Genomic DNA, 23,789 nt, shown 5'->3' on the forward strand with positions numbered 1-23,789 from the left:
CAGCATTATGAAATTGGTCATGTGTCGATTTATGTTATTATGATATTTTTGAAAACGAAAAAATGTTTGTCTGTCATTATGTTTGCATATCAATTATATACCTCGTTTTTAATTACTCAAAATAACGTTTATAGATGGTGTGTGTAACGGCTTTCCTCCTCCTCTTCATCCGAAGAGGAGGAGCAGGGATTTAACCAAATGCAGCGTTTGAATTCGACATATTATTATTTTTTACAAAACGGAAAAACAACTACACTTGAATAATTAACAAAACAAATAAACGATGTAGACAGACCTGGACGACGAACTTACATTAAACACGAAGGAACGCATGAACAGGAAAACTGACTACAAAAAAGAACGAACGTACAAACAAACCGAGACAGTCCCGTGTGGCGCGACAAACACACAGACACAGGAGACAAACCACCCACAACAAACAGTGTGAAAACACTACCTTAATATGACTCTCAATCAGAGGAAATGAAAACCACCTGCTCTAATTGAGAGCCATATCAGGTCACCCTTAAACCAACATAGAAACAGAAAACATAGACTGCCCACCCAAACTCACGTCCTGACCAACTAACACATACAAAACTAACAGAAAACAGGTCAGGAACGTGACAGTGTGAAAACTATTCACCCACATTCACAGGACACTTTCTCAAAAAAGCCTACATTGCAATTCCTGACAAGCCCACATAACATTTGTTTTCAGAACTCAGGTTTATAAACATGTCATAAACATGTTAGAATCAGAAATGTTTAGGAGAGCTTTATGAAAATGAATTTATTGAAAATGTCCACTGAAAAATATCACGCCAGTGAGCCTTTTGGCAGTTAAATTTTGGTCATTATGTTGATATCCATTGAAGAGATCAGTACAACTGCAATATTCTGTAAAATGTTATTTTAATTGTTAAATAAAATAGCATATCATATTGATGTTACAAGATATGAAATATAAATGCCAACAGTTTCATAACATGAAAAATATGTATTAGAAAATGTATCATTAGTATATTAAAAATCAGTCCTCATGTGAAATGGTGTTCTCTTGTTTCTTCTGTGTGTCAGTGGTGCTTCCCTCGTCTTTGACAGAATTGTGGGGTTTTCACATCCAGTCTACAGTTGATGGGCACCATCTCTCTGCCACCTCATCCTCACCAGTAATGGATTCTTTGGTGCCTGGTGTGAAGTTCCCGTCATGAGCCAGGGAGCAGGTGACTGTCTCAGGATTACCCCTTCAGGCAGATATAACTCTTGTCTGAACTCTTGGCATCTGTAAGAGTAGGAGCCTTCCCCATCATCCAGCTTCTTCTCTGTCTTCCCACTGACTTTCAGTTTCCTGCCCACTGCTTGACAGACAGCTCCTTGGGGAAAAGTCTTTAGGTCCAGTGGTCAGGACAAAGCCGTCTCCCTCTTTATCCATCTTATAGGAGACTGGTTGGATGGCCACTGAGGATGGGACATTGTCCAACTCTTCAAAGATGTGCTGCTGGAGTTTCTCCATAGCTCCAGACTGTCTTGATCTCTAGCAGGTTTCTCTGCAGTAGATCCCGCTGGCTGAGAAGAGGTCGGACCTCTGGCCATAGACTGCGCACAGGCCAGTAGAAGTCCGTCAAGGGGCTGAGGGAAGACTGGAATCCTCGGGAACACAGCATCTTCGGTCAATGTTGAGTGTTGAGTCTTGTGTGTTCAGTGTTGGATGTATTGGTTTCTGTCTCAGCAGGGGGACTTTCACAGCTTTTATATGCTGCCACTTGGAGCTCCAGTGTCTTCACGAACTTTCCTGTCATTGCACACAGTTCTCCACTGGGTGACACACTGCAGGGAAGTGATGACGTCACTCCAGCCGGCTTCTAAATCAGGTAGTTCAGTAACAAGTGGATGGAGTCCACAGTCCTGAGATATTAGTGGTGCTGTACTTAAAGCAGGTCACCTTTAATGGTTTCACTGATGAATGGTTCACTTATCTTAAATATTTTGACTTTAAAAAGTAGTTTCAACCATATACTTTTCACATTAACAGTATGATGGATCATTGGCCATGCATATTCATTGACATGCAATAGTCTCAGCAAATCCCAACAAAATTGGACAAAAGATCACAAGCTCCGTTTTAAAGAGAGTTTTTACCACAGGAGTCATTGCAAGAGAGGTCAAATGTATTGAACACATTCTAAAATAATCCAGTGAGAACTCATATTTTGAAGAAAATAAATGCAGATTGTACAGCATTATGAATTGGCATGTGTCGATGTTATGTTATTATATATTGTTGAAAACGGAAAAAATGTTTGTCTGGCATTATGTTTGTCATAAATTTACGTCTGTTTTTTAATAACTAAAACAATATTTTCTAGGTGTGGAAACGGTTCACTCACATTCAGATCTAAAACAGGACAAATGATCAAATAGGACTACATTGCAATTCTGACAAGTTCACAAAACATTTGTTTTCAGAAGTCAGGTTTATAAACATGTCATAAACATGTTAGAATCAGAACATTTTTAGGAGAGCTTTTTGAAAATTGAATATACTGAAAATGTTCACTGAAAAATATCAGGCCAGTGAGCCTTTTGGAAAGTTAACTTTGATGAGAAATAATGGTCATTATGTTGATATCCATTGAAGAGATCAGTAAAACTGCAATATTCTGTAAAATGTTATATTTTATTGATTAAATAAAATAGCTATACATATTGATTGTTACAAATATGAAATATAAATGCCAACAGTTTCATAACATGAAAAATATGTATTAGAAAATGTATCATCTAGTGTATTAAAATCAGTCCTCATGTGAAATGGTGTTCTCTTGTTTCTTCTGTGTGTCGGTGTGCTTCCCTCTGTCTTTGACAGGAATTGTGGGGGTTTCACATCCAGGCTACAGTTGATGGGCACCACTCTCTCTGCCAAATTCTACAAGAATCCACTGGAAATCACATTTTGAAGAAAGAAATGCAGATTGTACAGCATTATGAAATTGGTCATGTGTCGATTTTATGTTATTATGATATTTTTGAAAACGAAATAAATGTTGTCTGTCATTATGTTTGCCATATCAATTATATACCTCTGTTTTTTAATTACTCAAATAACGTTTTATAGATGGTGTGTGTAACGGCTTCTCCTCTCTTCATCCGAAGGAGGAGCAGGGATTGAACCAAAATGCAGCGTTTGAATCGAATATTATTATTTACAAAACGGAAAACATACACTGAATAATTAACAAAACAAATAAACGATGTAGACAGACCTGGACGACGAATTATTAAACACGAAGACGCCTGAACGGAAAATGACTACAAAAAGAACGAACGTACAAACAAACCGAGACAGTCCCGTGTGGCGCGACAAACACAGACACAGGAGGCAACCACCCACAACAAACAGTGTGAAAAACACTACCTTAATATGACCTCAATCAGAGGAAATGAAAACCACCTGCCTCTATGAGAGCCATATCAGGTCACCCTTAAACCAACATAGAAACAGAAAAAAAATAGACTGCCCACCAAACTCACGTCCTGACCAACTAACACATACAAAAACTACAGAAAACAGGTCAGGACGTGACAGTGTGAAAACTATTCACCCACATTCACAGGACACTTCTCAAAAAAAGCCTACATTGCAATTCCTGACAAGCCCACATAACATTTGTTTTTTAGAACTCAGGTTTATAAACATGTCATAAACATGTTAGAATCAGAAAATGTTTAGGAGAGCTATAGAAAAGAATTTATTGAAAATGTCCACTGAAAAATATCACGCCAGTGAGCCTTTGGACAGTTAACTTTTGGGCTTTATGTTGATATCCATTGAAGAGATCAGTACAACTGCAATATTCTGTAAATGTTATTTTTAATTGTTATAAAATAGCATATCATATTGATTGTTACAAGATATGAAATATAAATGCCAACAGTTCATAACATGAAAAATATGTATTAGAAAATGTATCATCTAGTGTATTAAAAATCAGTCCTCATGTGAAATGGTGTTCTCTTGTTTCTTCTGTGTGTCAGTGGTGCTTCCCTCTGTCTTTGACAGGAATTGTGGGGGTTTCACATCCAGTCTACAGTTGATGGGGCACCACTCTTCCTGCCACCTCATCCTCACCAGATAATGGATTCTTGGTGCTGGATGTGAAGCTTCCCGTCATGAGCCAGGGAGCAGGTGACTGTCTCAGGATTCACCCCTTCAGGCAGATATAACTCTTGTCTGAACTCTTGGATCTGTAAGAGTAGGAGCCTTCCCCATCATCCAGCTTCTTCTCTGTCTTCCCACTGACTTTCAGCTTCCTGCCCACCTGCTTGACAGACAGCTCCTCTGGGGAAAAGTCTTTAGTGTCCAGTGTCAGGACAAAGCCGTCTCCTCTTTATCCATATTAAGGAGACTGGTTGGATGGCCACTGAGGATGGGACATTGTCCAACTCTTCAAAGATGTGCTGCTGGAGTTTTCCATCAGCTCCAGACTGTCTTGATCTCTAGCAGGTTTCTTGCAGTAGATCCCGCTGGCTGAGAAGAGGTCGGACCTCTGGCCAGAGACTGCGCACAGGCCAGTAGAAGTCCGTCAAGGGGCTGAGGGAAGACTGGAACTCGGGAACACAGCATCTTCGGTCAATGTTGAGTGTTGAGTCTTGTGTGTTCAGTGTTGGATGTATTGTTTCGTCTCAGAGGGGGACTTTCACAGCTTTTATATGCTGCCACTTGGAGCTCCAGTGTCTTCACGAACTTTCCTGTCATTGCCACAGTTCTCCACTGGGTGACACACTGCAGGGAAGTGATGACGTCACTCCCGCCGGCTTCTAAATAGGTAGTTCAGTAACAAGCTGGATGGAGTCCAGGAGTCCTGAGATATTAGTGGTGCTGTACTTAAAGCAGGTCACCTTTTAATGGTTTCACTGATGAATGGTTCACTTATCTTAAATATATTTATGACTTTAAAAAGTAGTTTCAACCATATTACTTTTCACATTAACAGTATGATGGATCATTGGCCATGCATATTCATTGACATGCAATAGTCTCAGCAAATCCCAACAAAATTGGACAAAAGATCACAAGCTCCGTTTTAAAGAGAGTTTTTACCACAGGAGTCATTGCAAGAGAGGTCAAAATGTAATTGAACACATTCTAAAATAATCCAGTGAGAACTCATATTTTGAAGAAAATAAATGCAGATTGTACAGCATTATGAAATTGGTCATGTGTCGATGTTATGTTATTATAATATTGTTGAAAACGGAAAAAATGTTTGTCTGGCATTATGTTTGTCATAAATTTACGTCTGTTTTTTAATAACTAAAAACAATATTTTCTAGGTGTGGAAACGGTTCACTCACATTCAATGATCTAAAACAGGACAAATGATCAAATAGGACTACATTGCAATTCTTGACAAGTTCACAAAACATTTGTTTTCAGAAGTCAGGTTTATAAACATGTCATAAACATGTTAGAATCAGAACATTTTTAGGAGAGCTTTTTGAAAATTGAATATACTGAAAATGTTCACTGAAAAATATCAGGCCAGTGAGCCTTTTGGAAAGTTAACTTTTGATGAGAAATAATGGTCATTATGTTGATATCCATTGAAGAGATCAGTAAAACTGCAATATTCTGTAAAATGTTATATTTTATTGATTAAATAAAATAGCATATCATATTGATTGTTACAAGATATGAAATATAAATGCCAACAGTTTCATAACATGAAAAATATGTATTAGCAAATGTTTCATCCAGTGTATTAAAAATCAGTCCTCATGTGAAATGGTGCTCTCTTGTTTCTTCTGTGTGTCGGTGGTGCTTCCCTCTGTCTTTGACAGGAATTGTGGGGTTTTCACATCCAGGCTACAGTTGATGGGCACCACTCTCTCTGCCACCTCCTCCTCACCAGATAATGGATTATTTGGTGCCTGGATGTGGAGCTTCCCGTCATGAGCCAGGGAGCAGGTGACTGTCTCAGGATTCACCCCTTCAGGCAGATATAACTCTTGTCTGAACTCTTGGCATCTGTAAGAGTAGGAACCTTCCCCATCATCCAGCTTCTTCTCTTTCTTCCCACTGACTTTCAGTTTCCTGCCCACCTGCTTGACAGACAGCTCCTCTGGGGAAAAGTCTTTAGTGTCCAGGGTCAGGGCAAAGCCGTCTCCCTCTTTATCCATCTTATAGGAGACTGGTTGGATGGCCACAGAGGATGGGACATTGTCCAACTCTTCAAAGATGTGCTGCTGGAGTTTCTCCATCAGCTCCAGACTGCTCTTGATCTCTAGCAGGTTTCTCTGCAGTAGATCCCGCTGGCTGAGAAGGGGTCGGACCTCTGGCCATAGACTGCGCACAGGCCAGTAGAAGTCCGTCAAGGGGCTGAGGGAAGATTGGAATCCTCGGGAACACAGCATCTTCGGTCAATGTTGAGTGTTGAGTCTTGTGTGTTCAGTGTTGGATGTATTGGTTTCTGTCTCAGCAGGGGGACTTTCACAGCTTTTATATGCTGCCACTTGGAGCTCCAGTGTCTTCAGGAACATTCCTGTCATTGCCACAGTTCTCCACTGGGTGACACACTGCAGGGAAGTGGTGACGTCACTCCAGCCGGCTTCTAAATCAGGAAGTTCAGTAACAAGCTGGATGGAGTCCACAGTCCTGAGATATTAGTGGTGCTGTACTTAAAGCAGGTCACCTTTTAATGGTTTCACTGATGAATGGTTCACTTATCTTAAATATATTTATGACTTTAAAAAGTAGTTTCAACCATATTGCTTTTCACATTAACTGTATGATGGATCAATGGCCATGCATATTCATTGACATGCAATAGTCTCAGCAAATCCCAACAAAATTGGACAAAAGATCACAAGCTACGTTTTAAAGAGAGTTTTTACCACAGGAGTCATTGCAAGAGAGGTCAAAATGTAATTGAACACATTCTAAAATAATCCAGTGAGAACTCATATTTTGAAGAAAATAAATGCAGATTGTACAGCATTATGAAATTGGTCATGTGTCGATTTTATGTTATTATAATATTGTTGAAAACGGAAATAAAAATTGTCTGGCATTATGTTTGTCATAAATTTACGTCTGTTTTTTAATAACTAAAAATAATATTTTCTAGGTGTGGAAACGATTCACTCACATTCAATGATCTAAAACAGGACAAATGATCAAATAGGACTACATTGCAATTCCTGACAAGTTCACAAAACATTTGTTTTCAGAAGTCAGGTTTATAAACATGTCATAAACATGTTAGAATCAGAACATTTTTAGGAGAGCTTTTTGAAAATTGAATATACTGAAAATGTTCACTGAAAAATATCAGGCCAGTGAGCCTTTTGGAAAGTTAACTTTTGATGAGAAATAATGGTCATTATGTTGATATCCATTGAAGAGATCATAACAACTGCAATCTTCTGTAAAATGTTATATTTTATTGATAAAATAAAATAGCATATCATATTGATTGTTACAAGAAATGGAATATAAATGCATACAGTATCATAACATGAACAATATGTATTAGAAAATGTATCATCTAGTGTATTAAAAATCAGTCCTCATGTGAAATGGTGTTCTCTTGTTTCTTCTGTGTGTCGGTGGTGCTTCCCTCTGTCTTTGACAGGAATTGTGGGGGTTTCACATCCAGGCTACAGTTGATGGGCACCACTCTCTCTGCCAAATTCTACAAGAATCCACTGAGAAATCACATTTTGAAGAAAGAAATGCAGATTGTACAGCATTATGAAATTGGTCATGTGTCGATTTTATGTTATTATGATATTTTTGAAAACAAAATAAATGTTTGTCTGTCATTATGTTTGCCATATCAATTATATACCTCTGTTTTTTAATTACTCAAAATAATGTTTTATAGATGGTGTGAAAACTATTCACCCACATTCACAGGACACTTTCTCAAAAAAGCCTACATTGCAATTCCTGACAAGCCCACATAACATTTGTTTTCAGAACTCAGGTTTATAAACATGTCATAAACATGTTAGAATCAGAAAATGTTTAGGAGAGCTTTATGAAAATTGAATTTATTGAAAATGTCCACTGAAAAATATCACGCCAGTGAGCCTTTTGGACAGTTAACTTTTGGTCATTATGTTGATATCCATTGAAGAGATCAGTAAAACTGCAATATTCTGTAAAATGTTATATTTAATTGTTAAATAAAATAGCATATCATATTGATTGTTACAAGATATGAAATATAAATGCCAACAGTTTCATAACATGAAAAATATGTATTAGAAAATGTATCATCTAGTGTATTAAAAATCAGTCCTCATATGAAATGGTGCTCTCTTGTTTCTTCTGTGTGTCAGTGGTGCTTCCCTCTGTCTTTGACAGGAATTGTGGGGTTTTCACATCCAGGCTACAGTTGATGGGCACCACTCTCTCTGCCACCTCATCCTCACCAGATAATGGATTCTTTGGTGCCTGGATGTGAAGCTTCCCGTCATGAGCCAGGGAGCAGGTGACTGTCTCAGGATTCACCCCTTCAGGCAGATATAACTCTTGTCTGAACTCTTGGCATCTGTAAGAGTAGGAGCCTTCCCCATCATCCAGCTTCTTCTCTTTCTTCCCACTGACTTTCAGTTTCCTGCCCACCTGCTTGACAGACAGCTCCTCTGGGGAAAAGTCTTTAGTGTCCAGGGTCAGGGCAAAGCCGTCTCCCTCTTTATCCATCTTATAGGAGACTGGTTGGATGGCCACAGAGGATGGGACATTGTCCAACTCTTCAAAGATGTGCTGCTGGAGTTTCTCCATCAGCTCCAGACTGCTCTTGATCTCTAGCAGGTTTCTCTGCAGTAGATCCCGCTGGCTGAGAAGGGGTCGGACCTCTGGCCATAGACTGCGCACAGGCCAGTAGAAGTCCGTCAAGGGGCTTAGGGAAGATTGGAATCCTCGGGAACACAGCATCTTTGGTCAATGTTGAGTGTTGAGTCTTGTGTGTTCAGTGTTGGATGTATTGGTTTCTGTCTCAGCAGGGGGACTTTCACAGCTTTTATATGCTGCCACTTGGAGCTCCAGTGTCTTCACGAACTTTCCTGTCATTGCCACAGTTCTCCACTGGGTGACACACTGCAGGGAAGTGGTGACGTCACTCCAGCCAGCTTCTAAATCAGGAAGTTCAGTAACAAGCTGGATGGAGTCCACAGTCCTGAGATATTAGTGGTGCTGTACTTAAAGCAGGTCACCTTTTAATGGTTTCACTGATGAATGTTTCACTTATCTTAAATATATTTATGACTTTAAAAAGTAGTTTCAACCATATTGCTTTTCACATTAACTGTATGATGGATCAATGGCCATGCATATTCATTGACATGCAATAGCATCAGCAAATCCCAACAAAATTGGACAAAAGATCACAAGCTACGTTTTAAAGAGAGTTTTTACCACAGGAGTCATTGCAAGAGAGGTCAAAATGTAATTGAACACATTCTAAAATAATCCAGTGAGAACTCATATTTTGAAGAAAATAAATGCAGATTGTACAGCATTATGAAATTGGTCATGTGTCGATGTTATGTTATTATAATATTGTTGAAAACGGAAAAAATGTTTGTCTGGCATTATGTTTGTCATAAATTTACGTCTGTTTTTTAATAACTAAAAATAATATTTTCTAGGTGTGGAAACGGTTCACTCACATTCAATGATCTAAAACAGGACAAATGATCAAATAGGACTACATTGCAATTCCTGACAAGTTCACAAAACATTTGTTTTCAGAAGTCAGGTTTATAAACATGTCATAAACATGTTAGAATCAGAACATTTTTAGGAGAGCTTTTTGAAAATGGAATATACTGAAAATGTTCACTGAAAATATCAGGCCAGTGAGCCTTTTGGAAAGTTAACTTTTGATGAGAAATAATGGTCATTATGTTGATATCCATTGAAGAGATCATAACAACTGCAATCTTCTGTAAAATGTTATATTTTATTGATTAAATAAAATAGCATATCATATTGATTGTTACAAGATATGAAATATAAATGCATACAGTATCATAACATGAAAAAATATGTATTAGAAAATGTATCATCTAGTGTATTAAAAATCAGTCCTCATGTGAAATGGTGTTCTCTTGTTTCTTCTGTGTGTCGGTGGTGCTTCCCTCTGTCTTTGACAGGAATTGTGGGGGTTTCACATCCAGGCTACAGTTGATGGGCACCACTCTCTCTGCCAAATTCTACAAGAATCCACTGAGAAATCACATTTTGAAGAAAGAAATGCAGATTGAACAGCATTATGAAATTGGTCATGTGTCGATTTTATGTTATTATGATATTTTTGAAAACGAAATAAATGTTTGTCTGTCATTATGTTTGCAATATCAATTATATACCTCTGTTTTTTAATTACTCAAAATAATGTTTTATAGATGGTGTGAAAACTATTCACCCACATTCACAGGACACTTTCTCAAAAAAGCCTACATTGCAATTCCTGACAAGCCCACATAACATTTGTTTTCAGAACTCAGGTTTATAAACATGTCATAAACATGTTAGAATCAGAAAATGTTTAGGAGAGCTTTATGAAAATTGAATTTATTGAAAATGTCCACTGAAAAATATCACGCCAGTGAGCCTTTTGGACAGTTAACTTTTGGTCATTATGTTGATATCCATTGAAGAGATCAGTACAACTGCAATATTCTGTAAAATGTTATATTTTATTGATTAAATAAAATAGCATATCATATTGATTGTTACAAGATATGAAATATAAATGCCAACAGTTTCATAACATGAAAAATATGTATTAGCAAATGTTTCATCCAGTGTATTAAAAATCAGTCCTCGTGTGAAATGGTGCTCTCTTGTTTCTTCTGTGTGTCGGTGGTGCTTCCCTCTGTCTTTGACAGGAATTGTGGGGTTTTCACATCCAGGCTACAGTTGATGGGCACCACTCTCTCTGCCACCTCCTCCTCACCAGATAATGGATTATTTGGTGCCTGGATGTGGAGCTTCCCGTCATGAGCCAGGGAGCAGGTGACTGTCTCAGGATTCACCCCTTCAGGCAGATATAACTCTTGTCTGAACTCTTGGCATCTGTAAGAGTAGGAGCCTTCCCCATCATCCAGCTTCTTCTCTTTCTTCCCACTGACTTTCAGTTTCCTGCCCACCTGCTTGACAGACAGCTCCTCTGGGGAAAAGTCTTTAGTGTCCAGGGTCAGGGCAAAGCCGTCTCCCTCTTTATCCATCTTATAGGAGACTGGTTGTTTGGCCACAGAGGATGGGACATTGTCCAACTCTTCAAAGATGTGCTGCTGGAGTTTCTCCATCAGCTCCAGACTGCTCTTGATCTCTAGCAGGTTTCTCTGCAGTAGATCCCGCTGGCTGAGAAGAGGTCGGACCTCTGGCCATAGACTGCGCACAGGCCAGTAGAAGTCCGTCAAGGGGCTGAGGGAAGACTGGAATCCTCGGGAACACAGCATCTTCGGTCAATGTTGAGTGTTGAGTCTTGTGTGTTCAGTGTTGGATGTATTGGTTTCTGTCTCAGCAGGGGGACTTTCACAGCTTTTATATGCTGCCACTTGGAGCTCCAGTGTCTTCACGAACTTTCCTGTCATTGCCACAGTTCTCCACTGGGTGACACACTGCAGGGAAGTGATGACGTCACTCCAGCCGGCTTCTAAATCAGGTAGTTCAGTAACAAGCTGGATGGAGTCCACAGTCCTGAGATATTAGTGGTGCTGTACTTAAAGCAGGTCACCTTTTAATGGTTTCACTGATGAATGTTTCACTTATCTTAAATATATTTATGACTTTAAAAAGTAGTTTCAACCATATTGCTTTTCACATTAACTGTATGATGGATCAATGGCCATGCATATTCATTGACATGCAATAGTATCAGCAAATCCCAACAAAATTGGACAAAAGATCACAAGCTACGTTTTAAAGAGAGTTTTTACCACAGGAGTCATTGCAAGAGAGGTCAAAATGTAATTGAACACATTCTAAAATAATCCAGTGAGAACTCATATTTTGAAGAAAATAAATGCAGATTGTACAGCATTATGAAATTGGTCATGTGTCTATTTTATGTTATTATAAAATTGTGTAAAACGGAAAAGAAATGTGTCTGGCATTATGTTTGTCATATATTTTCGTCTGGTTTTTAATAACTAAAAATAATATTTTCTAGGTGTGGAAACGATTCACTCACATTCAATGATCTAAAACAGGACAAATGATCAAATAGGACTACATTGCAATTCCTGACAAGTTCACAAAACATTTGTTTTCAGAAGTCAGGTTTATAAACATGTCATAAACATGTTAGAATCAGAACATTTTTAGGAGAGCTTTTTGAAAATTGAATATACTGAAAATGTTCACTGAAAAATATCAGGCCAGTGAGCCTTTTGGAAAGTTAACTTTTGATGAGAAATAATGGTCATTATGTTGATATCCATTGAAGAGATCATAACAACTGCAATATTCTGTAAAATGTTATTTTTAATTGTTAAATAAAATAGCATATCATATTGATTGTTACAATATATAATACAATAGGTCCCGTGTGGCTCATTTGGTAGAGCATGGCGCTTGCAACGCCAGGGTTGTGGGTTCGATTCCCACGGGGGGCCAGTACAAAAAAGTATGAATGTATGTACTTGTAAGTCGCTCTGGATAAGAGCGTCTGCTAAATGACTTAAATGTAAATGTAATATATGAAATATAAATGCCAACAGTTTCATAACATGAAAAATATGTATTAGAAAATGTATCATCTAGTGTATTAAAAATCAGTCCTCATGTGAAATGGTGTTCTCTTGTTTCTTCTGTGTGTCAGTGGTGCTTCCCTCTGTCTTTGACAGGAATTGTGGGGTTTTCACATCCAGGCTACAGTTGATGGGCACCACTCTCTCTGCCACCTCCTCCTCACCAGATAATGGATTCTTTGGTGCCTGGATGTGGAGCTTCCCGTAATGAGCCAGGGAGCAGGTGACTGTCTCAGGATTCACCCCTTCAGGCAGATATAACTCTTGTCTGAACTCTTGGCATCTGTAAGAGTAGGAGCCTTCCCCATCATCCAGCTTCTTCTCTGTCTTCCCACTGACTTTCAGCTTCCTGCCCACCTGCTTGACAGACAACTCCTCTGGGGAAAAGTCTTTAGTGTCCAGTGTCAGGGCAAAGCCGTCTCCCTCTTTATCCATCTTATAGGAGACTGGTTGGATGGCCACTGAGGATGGGACATTGTCCAACTCTTCAAAGATGTGCTGCTGGAGTTTCTCCATCAGCTCCAGACTGCTCTTGATCTCTAGCAGGTTTCTCTGCAGTAGATCCCGCTGGCTGAGAAGAGGTCGGACCTCTGGCCATAGACTGCGCACAGGCCAGTAGAAGTCCGTCAAGGGGCTTAGGGAAGACTGGAATCCTCGGGAACACAGCATCTTCGGTCAATGTTGAGTGTTGAGTCTTTTGTGTTCAGTGTTGGATGTATTGGTTTCTGTCTCAGCAGGGGGACTTTCACAGCTTTTATATGCTGCCACTTGGAGCTCCAGTGTCTTCAGGAACATTCCTGTCATTGCCACAGTTCTCCACTGGGTGACACACTGCAGGGAAGTGGTGACGTCACTCCAGCCAACTTCTAAATCAGGAAGTTCAGGACCAAGCCCAATATATTCCACATTCATCAGGAGTTAGTCCTGCTGTGCTTAACACTTTTTTTCAATGATATCAATAGACTAAGCTGTCCTCTTTAGTGTCATTCAACATAGTAAAAAAGTGAACGAAATAGAACATGAGTGAAAGTCAGTTTTATTCAAGTGAAAGTGTTTATTATAATGTTAGAAAAAGGTGTTTTCGCGCTGAATTTGGAAGTTATCCAAGCACTGAATATACAAATATGTATTTGCAAAATTCGAAATAAATTGTGTTTATTTTCTTTGCCTTTATACATTAATAAACTTTTATCTGTTCAGATTCTTCAATGCCTTTGCCTAAATTGCTGTACTAGATTAGCTAAATCTAGCCATGGTTAATATATATATATATATATATATAAATAGATTGTAACTTCTCTTTTTGTTCAAAGCATATTCCTATACACAGTCTGTCCCCGCCCCTTGACTCCCTACCAGAGCTCCTTCCCCTCCCACCTCAACCAAACTCAGACACATCTACAGAACCTTACTACAGAAGTTACGACAGCTGCGACCATGGAGACCATGGAGAGGAGTTCAGAAATGACCTGTTTTTCCATCAATCTGTTCACTGTGAATGAGGACCAGGTACAGGGAGAGATAGAGGTGGCCAAACAGAGGCAACACCAAGGCCTTTCTCTACAGTTGAGCACAGGGCTGGAGGAGACAGAGCTCACTATTCAGGATGGTATGTACACATGCAAGAAACAAGAACAAGCTAATATATCAAATTACTGTTTTTTTATTTGTATACATCATACTATCTCTTTCCATATGAGTACAATCAAGAAGAAATAGTGATCTTTGTTTCTGAATAAAATTGCCAATAGCTTTTTTTTTCTAAAGACAAAAAAATGAAATGCATTGTCCTCTCTCTGGTCTATGAGAAGTCCATGTATGTATGTGTGTGGGAGTGTATGACATTTTCCTACAGTCTTTCCCATATGGCAATTTTACTTCTTTCTGTTTGGTCGCTGGACAGGCAATGCTGAAAGGTCTGTGAGATTTACTACCCAGTTGTGTGCACCCTGTGTGCGTGCGTGCGTGCGTGCGTGCGTGCGTGCGTGCGTGCGTGCGTGCGTGCGTGCGTGCGTGCGTGCGTGCGTGCGTGCGTGCGTGCGTGCGTGAGAGAGAGAGAGAGAGAGAGAGAGAGAGAGAGAGAGAGAGAGAGAGAGAGAGAGAGAGAGAGAGAGAGAGAAATCAAATAAAATCTAAATGTATTAGTCACACGTGCCGTATAGGTGTAGACTTGATCATGAAATGCTTACTGACGAGCCCTTTCCCAACAATGCTCTTTAAAAAGTAAGCAAATGAACAAATAAAAATAGAAAATAGTGACACAACAAATAACAATAATGGAGCTCTATACAAGGAGTCCCTGTACCGCGTCAATGTGCAGCGGCACGAGGTAGTTGAGGTAATATGTACATGTAGGTAGGGGTAAAAATGACTAGCCGATCAGGATAGATAATAGTAGCAGCAGCATATGTTGAGAGTGTGAATGTGTGTGTATGTGTGTATGTGGGGCGTCAATATGCACGCGTGTGTGTGTGTGTGTGTGTGCGTGCGTGTCTGACTCCGTTGTTATGGAGTTCTACTGGACAGTATGTACCTAGACTGTGTTTTCCTATACTATACGGTACAGTGGTCCTAGCCGCTATAGCTCTCTGCCTGCTGGTGCACAGGATCAGATAGTGCCGCTACACATTAGTAGCCTCGTGCTGCCAGAGTATGCTGAAGGTTTTCTTAGGTTAAGGTCTGACATTGTTATTTATGGTTCCTTTGCTGATACGTTTGCAAAAGGCCAAGAACAAATGAATGGACTTGGGGTAGATAACTCAGAGGAACAGCCCCCTTGATAGTGGATGACACAGAATACAGTGAGAATACAGAGATCTTGTATTTGGGTGTATTTGAATTAACTGTCTGTTGTGTTTTTTTCTTTTGCAGGTGATGGGGTCTGTGTTTTCAAATTCACAGTCACCAGGGAAACAGACTGTTGTCGGGTGGGCACCCAATCTTTCCTCATCACCGTTGGCTGCCTGAGTGTTCTCTTGCAGTTCAGAACACAGAGTGGTAAGGGCACACATAAAACTACTCACGTTAGCTAAAATGGAAGCCTACTTTACACAGTCAAAAAGAGTTTTCATGCATAAAGCCCGTTGTTTTCTGACCCCAGAGTTTCAGGAGTTCCACATACAGCTGAGAAGAGAAGATAAGTCAGCAGAAAGGCAACAATCAGTGTTTGACCAGAGAACTGAAGACTCCTCAGCCCTGCAGTACTTCCAGGTAGTTTTACTGTACCAGTCAACTAGGCCCACAGAGAGACAAACTGGTGGTGTACTAGGTTGTGAATGAACCTCGTCCTCCCTTCTTCTGTAGTTTTATGGCTGTCTATCACAACAACAGAATATGCTGCAGGATTATTTGAGGACAGCCACGTATCAAAAGGCCATTCTGCTAAACGAGATGGACTTCAAGGACAAGGTAAGAGTGGAACCACATAACCAAAACCACACATATCCATTGAACCTGATCATGTCTTACATTTTGTCTGTTACTGCATGTAGATGTAAGGTCTGGCTCCTTCCTGTACCCAGATAGTACTTGATGTTGGCAGTGGATCAGGGATCCTGTCTTTCTTCGCCATCCAGGCAGGAGCGAAGAGGGTATATGCTGTGGAGGCCAGCCCTGTAGCCAAATTTGCAGAGGTAAAGGCATCTGTTTTACCTTTCAACCTTACGGCCAACTCTGGCAGCATCTGATTGTTTTCCTATCAACCTTCCAGGAAATGTGAAAGTTATTGTTTCATGAGCATCGTTTTGCACTTTAACATGCGCTATCTGGCATTTTCAATCTATAGCACTTTAACATGCGCTATCTGGCATTTTCAATCTATAGCACTTTAACATGCGCTATCTGGCATTTTCAATCTATAGCACTTTAACATGCGCTATCTGGCATTTTCAATCTATAGCACTTTAACATGCGCTATCTGGCATTTTCAATCTATAGCACTTTAACATGCGCTATCTGGCATTTTCAATCTATAGCACTTTAACATGCGCTATCTGGCATTTTTAATCTATAGCACTTTAACATGCGCTATCTGGCATTTTCAATCTATAGCACTTTAACATGCGCTATCTGGCATTTTCAATCTATAGCACTTTAACATGCGCTATCTGGCATTTTCAATCTATAGCACTTTAACATGCGCTATCTGGCATTTTCAATCTATAGCACCAGAATTCTTAATAATTGCTCAAATGTGTGTATTGTATGATGAATAGGTGGTTACTTTAGTAACGTCATTGGTCTGTTGAGATGATTGAACGTTCTATGCTGCATTGAAATCTGATTTATGTTTCTGCTGTTTTAGCAGCTTAAACCACTTACGCCTAGAAAGAAAAGGAAAACCTTACGGCTTTGACCAGTGAATAAAGTCATTTGTATTGCTTGGCCCGAAACACCCCGGGTAAAGATGATGAATCACTTATCACAGCCCTAATCGCCTGTGTTGTCAACACATCTAGCTCAAACCTCATGGTGTCGACGTGGAGCCAAGGACAAAGCCTTGATGAAAACCGCACAACCCTGGAAACGCTATCTCAGTGAGAGTCACACCTCCAGAACAGAACAGCCCCCATAAAACGGACCTCGCGCTTCACACACGGAGCATGACATTCTGAGGGTGTAATGATTTGAGGCCGCTCTTGGCCCAGAAACCAGCTTGAGGGTGAAGGAAACATATTTTCATGGATGGATGGCCTCTAGCTTAACAGTCAGGCATAGTTCTGTTCTATTTCTACTCTACTGTTGCTTGTTTCTACACTGCAACCAGATGTGTCCCTTCATATTTCTTTTCTTCCACATTGCAGCTGATCTGCCAATAGCCGAACCGTATCCTCAGTTTGACAAAATGGTGGACCTCCATAATGTATTCCTGTTGGGGTGGTTGCATGGTCTCTCTGAGCAGGCTGAATCCCCATCATACTGTAGGCCTACACTGAGGTCTATATAAACAGTGTGAGCCAGAGCCTGGGACCACCCCTGTGGACGCCTGGCCAGCGTCAGTGTGCACGTGCATGTGCATGGGTCACTGCCTCACAAGAACGCTCCACAGGCCAAGGTCTGGATTAAACAGGAAGGGTGCTCTGCCACGGTGTGGGATGATGACCTACGCAGACAGCAAGAGAAAACCAACCAGCTTGGACAATGTCCATTTGAAACAATATTATGAAGGGCTCCGTCACACTCCCAGTAAGAGGGTCTTGCCTGGCCAGCATGACCTGGTTTATGTTTTTAATACACCATATGCTTCAGTCTCTCAGTAATCGAAAGACCCAGCAGTCTGTTCCTCTCACTCTGTGTGCATGGAGAGCATTTCCATGTAAAAGGACCCATGAGCATCAACATGTGAAGTTCATAGGAGCATATCAAATTGTGTGTGAAATGAAAGCTAAGAGTTTATATTTTGGGGAAATTAAGACATATATACATTTTTCTACCATTTGCCATCCTAAAAATCTGGACTAACAAACTGATGGAAAAGGGTTCTTAGACCACAACATCAACCAGTAAAAGGTATGAGAAATACATCAAAACACAATGTTGAAGTAAAGACCCCTGCCAAGTAATATCAATACTTATGTTTCGTTTTGGATAAATTATTTGCTTTAAGAAACTTTGTGCCTTGTGATTCCGTTACCCAAAACCCACATATCTTTAAGACATTTTTAATGTCTCTCATGTAGTGTTTTTACTAACATCAAGTTTGTTATGAATTATTAAGTGATTGAAACTCATAATTCTGTTACCAAATCGGAATTACTGCAATTGAATTGTCTACAATGGGAAATCATAGAAGTCACAGACCACAGTTGGGTTCACCTGCTACTGTCCTCCCTTCCTCTGGCATTCTGTTATGTTCAGCTTATTGCTCTTTTCTTTCTCTCGTCTGGTGGTCAAAGTTAGAGTGTTAAAACAGTCTGGACAACCTCTCTCTCTCTCTCTCTCTCTCTCTCTCTCTCTCTCTCTCTCTCTCTCGACACCTACCCTCTACCCTCTTTCCATTTACTGTAACAAGCATCCTCACCCACTGAGCAGACGTGGTGGCATAAAAAACTGTGGGAGAATTTACCGTAATTCTGTGCACCAAATTGTGCACAAAGTTGTATGGTTTGTTAAATGTTTAAATCAATTGTTTTGTTTGGCATACATTTTAAAGTGAAAAATCTGAGTCAAAGCGTAATTCCGTTACCATGGAATTGCCCTGGAGCAGCAGCCCAGCAGCTCTCGCATCAGTAAAGTAGAACTCCCTGTTGATACAGCAGGGAAGTGTAATGTACCAGAGCACTTCATGGGAGAGTTTGCATGCATGAGGGTTTACCAAAACACAATTTGTCAACAGCTAATTATTTCTCTCTAATTTTAGACAGCAGATTAATGCAATTTCAGGTAAAGAAACAAACTACAAATACCCTTGATCCAAGACATCTGCTCTCAAAGGTACTACACAGGACGTCTTCATCAAAGCCTCAGACGTGCAGTGGTGCATCAGTAAGATCAGACCCTACCTGACTCAAAAAACAAATGTCATTTTTGGGGGGGACAGCAAATGTTTTGTGTTTTCCCTCCAGATGCTTGTGAAGAGCAATAGTCTGTCAGATAGGATCATAGTCCTGGCTGGAAAGATTGAGGAGGTGTCGTGCCCTGAGCAGGTGGACGTGATCATCTCAGAGCCCATTGGCTACATGCTGCTGAACGAGAGGATGCTGGAGAGCTACCTCCACTCCAGGAAGTGGCTGAAACCCAAGGGTCAGTTGAGTTCCAACAGAGGCTATTTTCCATGCTGTGATTGATCTGTTGATAGTTTTGTTCAGCTAATGTTACACCAAACATGACTCTCTTCTACCTATTCAGGTATGATGTTCCCAACCTGTAGTGACATGCACCTCGCTCCCTTCACTGACGAGCAGCTCTACATCGAGCACTATGGACGCTCTAGCTTCTGGTGAGAGAATAAACACCACGTTTCAGATTCTGTCACGTGTCATTTCGGCACCACAAGGTGGAGGCTGAACTCAAATAAACGTTCTTATTAGTTTCGTATTCTGGATTTGTGCTGCTTTCCATAGGGGGTTTCACAGTTGGCATCAGTGCTAACTTAACTCGTACTTAACTGTGACAGCGGTGTGTGTGTGGCTGCCATGAAAACACAGTGAACTGCTGTATGGGATGAGCTCATAGTACTCTCCTCCCCCCTCTCTCCTCTCCTTCTGGGGAGAAGCAGAGCAGAGCAGAGCAGGATGCCAGTGCGTTAACAGACCATGATTGACCCCGCCTCACAGCCCCACAAAGCCTCTCAGTTTGGGCCTGGCCCTGCCCGACGCTCCCCTCCCCTCCATCTCCATGAGTCTCTGTGACTGTTTACAGCTGTGTCCATGAGGGTTTATTTGACATCCCCCCACAGAGGCCCGGGCAGGCTGTGGGGCTATGCAACATGCCATGAGGCTAATCGGTCCCCCACCCACCCGCAGCTCCAGGTCCGACTGGCACTGGGCTGTGACCCCAGTCAAGCGGGTTTCCTGTCAACGTAAAACGCTCCAGTTCAGTCCAAACCTGACTCACACATACCCTCTCGAACCCCCTCTACTCAGATAACTGTCCACACATTGCCAGTGGCAGAAGACACAGAGACATAGAGAGAAATGTAAAGAAAATATCTGCTGTTCGAATATTGTATGTTAGAGATAGGGCAATATGGCAATATGTCTTTGCCTGTAGTTTTCCTCCCTCACTACATTCAACACATGAGCGCAGATGCCATGCTTACATGGAGATACCGGATAGATGTTGTAATGCTCCTCTGTGAATCCTCTGCCTTCCCTCTCACTTACACACCTACACTTCATGACCAAAAGTATGTGGACACCTGCTAGTCGAACATCTCATTCCAAAATCTTTGGCATTAATATGGAGTTGGTCCCCCCCCCCCTTTGCTGCTATAACAGCCTCCACTCTTCTGGGAAGGTTTTCCACTAGATGTCGGAACATTGCTTCCATTCAGCCACAAGAGCATTGGTGAGGTCAGGCACTGATGTTGGGCGATTAGGCCTGGCTCGCAGTCGGCATTCTAATTCATCCCAAAGGTGTTCGATGGGGTTGAGGTCAGGGCTCTGTGCAGGCCAGTCAAGTTCTTCCACACCGATCTCAACAAACCATTTCTGTATGGACCTCGCTTTGTGCACAGGGGCATTGTCATGCTGAAACAGGAAAGAGCCTTCCCCAAACTGTTGCCACAAAGTTGGAAACCTATTTCTTGAAGCTCCTGAAGAACAGTTATTGTGCTGACGTTGTTTCCAGAGGCAGTTTGGAACCCAGTAATGAGTGTTGCAACCTAGGACAGACAATTTTTACATGCTACGCGCTTCAGCACTCGGCGGTCCCGTTCTGTGAGCTACCACCTCGCGGCTGAGCCGTTGTTGCTCCTAGATGTTTCCACTTCACAATAACAGCACTTACAGTTGACCGGGGCAGCTCTAGCAGGGCAGACATTTGACAAACTGACTTGCTGGAAAGGTGACATCCTATGATGGTGCCACATTGAAAGTCACTGAGCTCTTCGTTTAAGGCCCTTCTACTGCCAATGTTTGTCTATGGAGATTGCATGGCGGTGTGCTCGATTTTATACACCTGTCAGCAAAATGTGGCTGAAATAGCCAAATACACTAATTTAAAGGAGTGTCCACATACTTTTGTAGTTATATTGTATATCACCCGCACCAGTTCACTAGTGCTGACAGCATCCTCACTCAAGCTTGAACATACTGAAACGGTTATTAGTGATAATCTAATGCACTTCATCTCACACACATCTTGTGTTTCACATGCAAGTCTTTTATACCACCCATTTATAACAATACGGGACCAAAGACACTTCACCAAGATGGGACGTGCAACAAAATCAACGGTGTCATATATACACTTCACTTTTCCCCTTGAAGCTATATAAAGTTACAAGATAGTGGTCTGCATGCCTTTTCCAGCAAGATGGCTATGGTGTAGTGTCTGTCTTTGCTCCACTACTATGAGGAGGGGACAAGCCTTTTCAGTTTTTAGGAATGCAGAAATCATTCTTAACCTGGTGCTCATACATTTTACAGCATGAATTTCAGTTGTGTCTGCCTGGACAAGTTAGACTTAAGTGCAGAATCTTCTGATCTAATACATGATGTGCCTTGTTGTTCTGCCACACTCCGTTTGCAGGCACCAGACCTGTTTCTATGGGGTTAACCTGAGTGGTCTTCACAGTTCTGCAGTTGATGAGTTTTTCAAACAGCCCATAGTTGTGAGTACCTCGGTTCAATGAGGCTAGAATTGCGTTCATGCTGATATATACTGTGAAATAATACAACGGTGTTCAATTTGCCTCACTGTCCTCATTTTGCTGTAGGATACATTTGAGATGTCGATTCTCATGGCAAAATCTGTCAAGCACTGCATCAATTTCATGGAGGCAAAAGAAGAGGACTTACACAGGTGATCGTCTAAGTCCTTTGTCAACAACAACACAAATGTAATTGCACGGCTCTTATTATGAGCTATGAAACTGTATTGGCAGATAAGAGAAAATCTGTGATAATGACAGAATGTCGCTGTAACAAAGATTCCATTTCAATATGTTTTGCAGGATGGAGATTCCATTTGTGTTTAAACTGCTCCAGTCTGGATTGATCCATGGGCTGGCCTTCTGGTTTGACGTAGCATTTATAGGATCCAAGTAAGACCTCTTGGAGTGGTGTTTTTCAATTATTTTCATTGTTAAAAAAACAAACAAGGTTTGTCTCAGGCTCCAGGGGGTGCAGTAGATATACTCTGTTCATTTGAATCCTTTCTCTCTGCAGGATGACAGTGTGGCTGTCCACTGCTCCTAGTGAACCTCTGACTCACTGGTACCAGGTCCGCTGTCTCTTCCAGACCCCTCTGTTTGGCAAGGTGGGACAGACTCTGTCCGGATCTGTCCAGTTCATAGCCAACACAAGGTAAGGCGGAGAAGGAGAAGGACAGTGTCTGTACTATAGAAATGGAATGTGGGAAATGGAAACAATATTATACAGAGATGATATTGTTTGCTTTTTGCTCTTCATCTCTACCAGGCAGAGCTACGACATTCACATCACAGCAGTCGTTGATCAGTCAGGCTTCAAATCTGGCAACAGTTTGGATCTAAAGAACCCTTTCTTCAGGTGAGCAGCTGCTGTTTGGTTCAACAGTGAGATTCAATTATGTCTTATTCTTCTATGTATGCAGATGTCTATAATGTTGGTCCATAGCAGAAGCTTAAATTCTCTTCATATCCTTTCAATTAATACAGCTTTTGGTAGAAGCGAGTAGATATGGTAGTATTGTTATTTCCTACTTGCCTAATGTGCTCTGTAGTGTGCCTGGACTACACCTCTGTCTGTCTGCCTGTTTAGGGTACACAGTTGGCTGCTGGTGTAAGCACCTCCAGACAATGCAGGAGCAAAGACAGACACTTTACAGAGTAGAGTGTGGCACAAGCCCCGGGACTATAGGCTAGGTAAAGTACACCTGAACTGCCCTGCAGGGTCAGTAGTGTAGTCCATGACATATCCCCTTTGTAGGAAAGTGCATAGTTCCATCCAACAGGAGTTTGACTTTGTTTGTTTGGTTAAAAATGCATTTTCTTTCCAAAGGTATGCCTGAAGTGATGATCACCAATCAAGTTCCAGGAGCCTTCATGTCCTTCGCTATAAAACTGTCCATGAAAGAACTTTGAATGTACATGAATATGTTTTTATTTTGCATAAACATATAGCCAAAGCTACATTTCATGCATTATAGTGTACAGGGACACCAAGTGGATCTACAATAGTAATGCACTGAGAGAGATACACGTGTATGTATTGTAAACCTGTAATACGAAACCAATAAACTTGTGTTATCCATAACAATAACCTATCATTACTTCTCTAATCAACACATATCTGGTTCCATTTCGGTCCCGGGCTCGTTAGCTCTTACTTAGATTTGAAAATCATTGATGTGAAAACAACATGGTGGTCATGAGT

The 23,789-nt window shown here is 40.9% G+C and overlaps 5 protein-coding genes and 2 pseudogenes across 5 annotated transcripts; 1 reads left to right on the top strand and 6 right to left on the bottom strand.

The window, feature by feature from the left end:
• Positions 1–1,018: 1,018 nt before the first annotated feature.
• Positions 1,019–1,746, bottom strand: LOC120026420 (annotated as a pseudogene).
• A 2,192-nt stretch (positions 1,747–3,938) lies between these two features.
• LOC120025604 lies at positions 3,939–5,017 on the bottom strand (annotated as a pseudogene).
• A 614-nt stretch (positions 5,018–5,631) lies between these two features.
• LOC120026418 (heat shock protein 30-like) lies at positions 5,632–6,493 on the bottom strand. Its single transcript, XM_038971277.1, has one exon. It carries the CDS (start codon positions 6,415–6,417, stop codon positions 5,773–5,775), a length of 645 nt encoding a protein of 214 aa, XP_038827205.1. The 5' UTR covers positions 6,418–6,493; the 3' UTR covers positions 5,632–5,772.
• Positions 6,494–8,050: 1,557 nt separating this feature from the next.
• Positions 8,051–9,014, bottom strand: LOC120026417 (heat shock protein 30-like). The gene has a single exon (XM_038971276.1). The coding sequence runs from the start codon at positions 8,945–8,947 to the stop codon at positions 8,303–8,305; it is 645 nt and encodes a 214-aa protein (XP_038827204.1). The 5' UTR covers positions 8,948–9,014; the 3' UTR covers positions 8,051–8,302.
• Positions 9,015–10,692: 1,678 nt separating this feature from the next.
• On the bottom strand, positions 10,693–11,555 carry LOC120025663 (heat shock protein 30-like). The gene has a single exon (XM_038970213.1). It carries the CDS (start codon positions 11,476–11,478, stop codon positions 10,834–10,836), a length of 645 nt encoding a protein of 214 aa, XP_038826141.1. The 5' UTR covers positions 11,479–11,555; the 3' UTR covers positions 10,693–10,833.
• Positions 11,556–12,485: 930 nt separating this feature from the next.
• On the bottom strand, positions 12,486–13,516 carry LOC120025664 (heat shock protein 30). The gene is made up of 2 exons (XM_038970215.1): positions 12,721–13,516; positions 12,486–12,550 (listed from the first exon to the last, which is right to left on the bottom strand). Exon 1 carries the CDS (start codon positions 13,438–13,440, stop codon positions 12,796–12,798), a length of 645 nt encoding a protein of 214 aa, XP_038826143.1. The 5' UTR covers positions 13,441–13,516; the 3' UTR covers positions 12,486–12,550; positions 12,721–12,795.
• Positions 13,517–14,154: 638 nt separating this feature from the next.
• On the top strand, positions 14,155–22,947 carry carm1l (coactivator-associated arginine methyltransferase 1, like). The gene is made up of 12 exons (XM_038970787.1): positions 14,155–14,380; positions 15,643–15,768; positions 15,872–15,981; positions 16,075–16,179; positions 16,293–16,403; positions 19,335–19,512; positions 19,618–19,708; positions 21,964–22,045; positions 22,151–22,236; positions 22,388–22,477; positions 22,602–22,739; positions 22,854–22,947. Exons 1-12 carry the CDS (start codon positions 14,209–14,211, stop codon positions 22,945–22,947), a joined length of 1,383 nt encoding a protein of 460 aa, XP_038826715.1. The 5' UTR covers positions 14,155–14,208.
• Positions 22,948–23,789: the final 842 nt, after the last annotated feature.

Source organism: Salvelinus namaycush, chromosome 31 (genome assembly GCF_016432855.1).
Source record: "Salvelinus namaycush isolate Seneca chromosome 31, SaNama_1.0, whole genome shotgun sequence".
Lineage (NCBI taxonomy): Eukaryota > Metazoa > Chordata > Actinopteri > Salmoniformes > Salmonidae > Salvelinus > Salvelinus namaycush.

What these genes read in the sequence shown, in the direction of transcription:
- LOC120026418 (XM_038971277.1), bottom strand. Translation starts at nt 6,417, where the DNA reads ATGCTGTGTTCCCGAGGATTCCAATCTTCCCTCAGCCCCTTGACGGAC.
- LOC120026417 (XM_038971276.1), bottom strand. Translation starts at nt 8,947, where the DNA reads ATGCTGTGTTCCCGAGGATTCCAATCTTCCCTAAGCCCCTTGACGGAC.
- LOC120025663 (XM_038970213.1), bottom strand. Translation starts at nt 11,478, where the DNA reads ATGCTGTGTTCCCGAGGATTCCAGTCTTCCCTCAGCCCCTTGACGGAC.
- LOC120025664 (XM_038970215.1), bottom strand. Translation starts at nt 13,440, where the DNA reads ATGCTGTGTTCCCGAGGATTCCAGTCTTCCCTAAGCCCCTTGACGGAC.
- carm1l (XM_038970787.1), top strand. Translation starts at nt 14,209, where the DNA reads ATGGAGACCATGGAGAGGAGTTCAGAAATGACCTGTTTTTCCATCAAT. An exon ending in GCAGTTCAGAACACAGAGTG is followed by an intron (nt 15,769 to 15,871) that starts GTAAGGGCACAC and finishes TTCTGACCCCAG; the next exon opens with AGTTTCAGGAGTTCCACATA. An exon ending in TTTTCAAACAGCCCATAGTT is followed by an intron (nt 22,046 to 22,150) that starts GTGAGTACCTCG and finishes ATTTTGCTGTAG; the next exon opens with GATACATTTGAGATGTCGAT.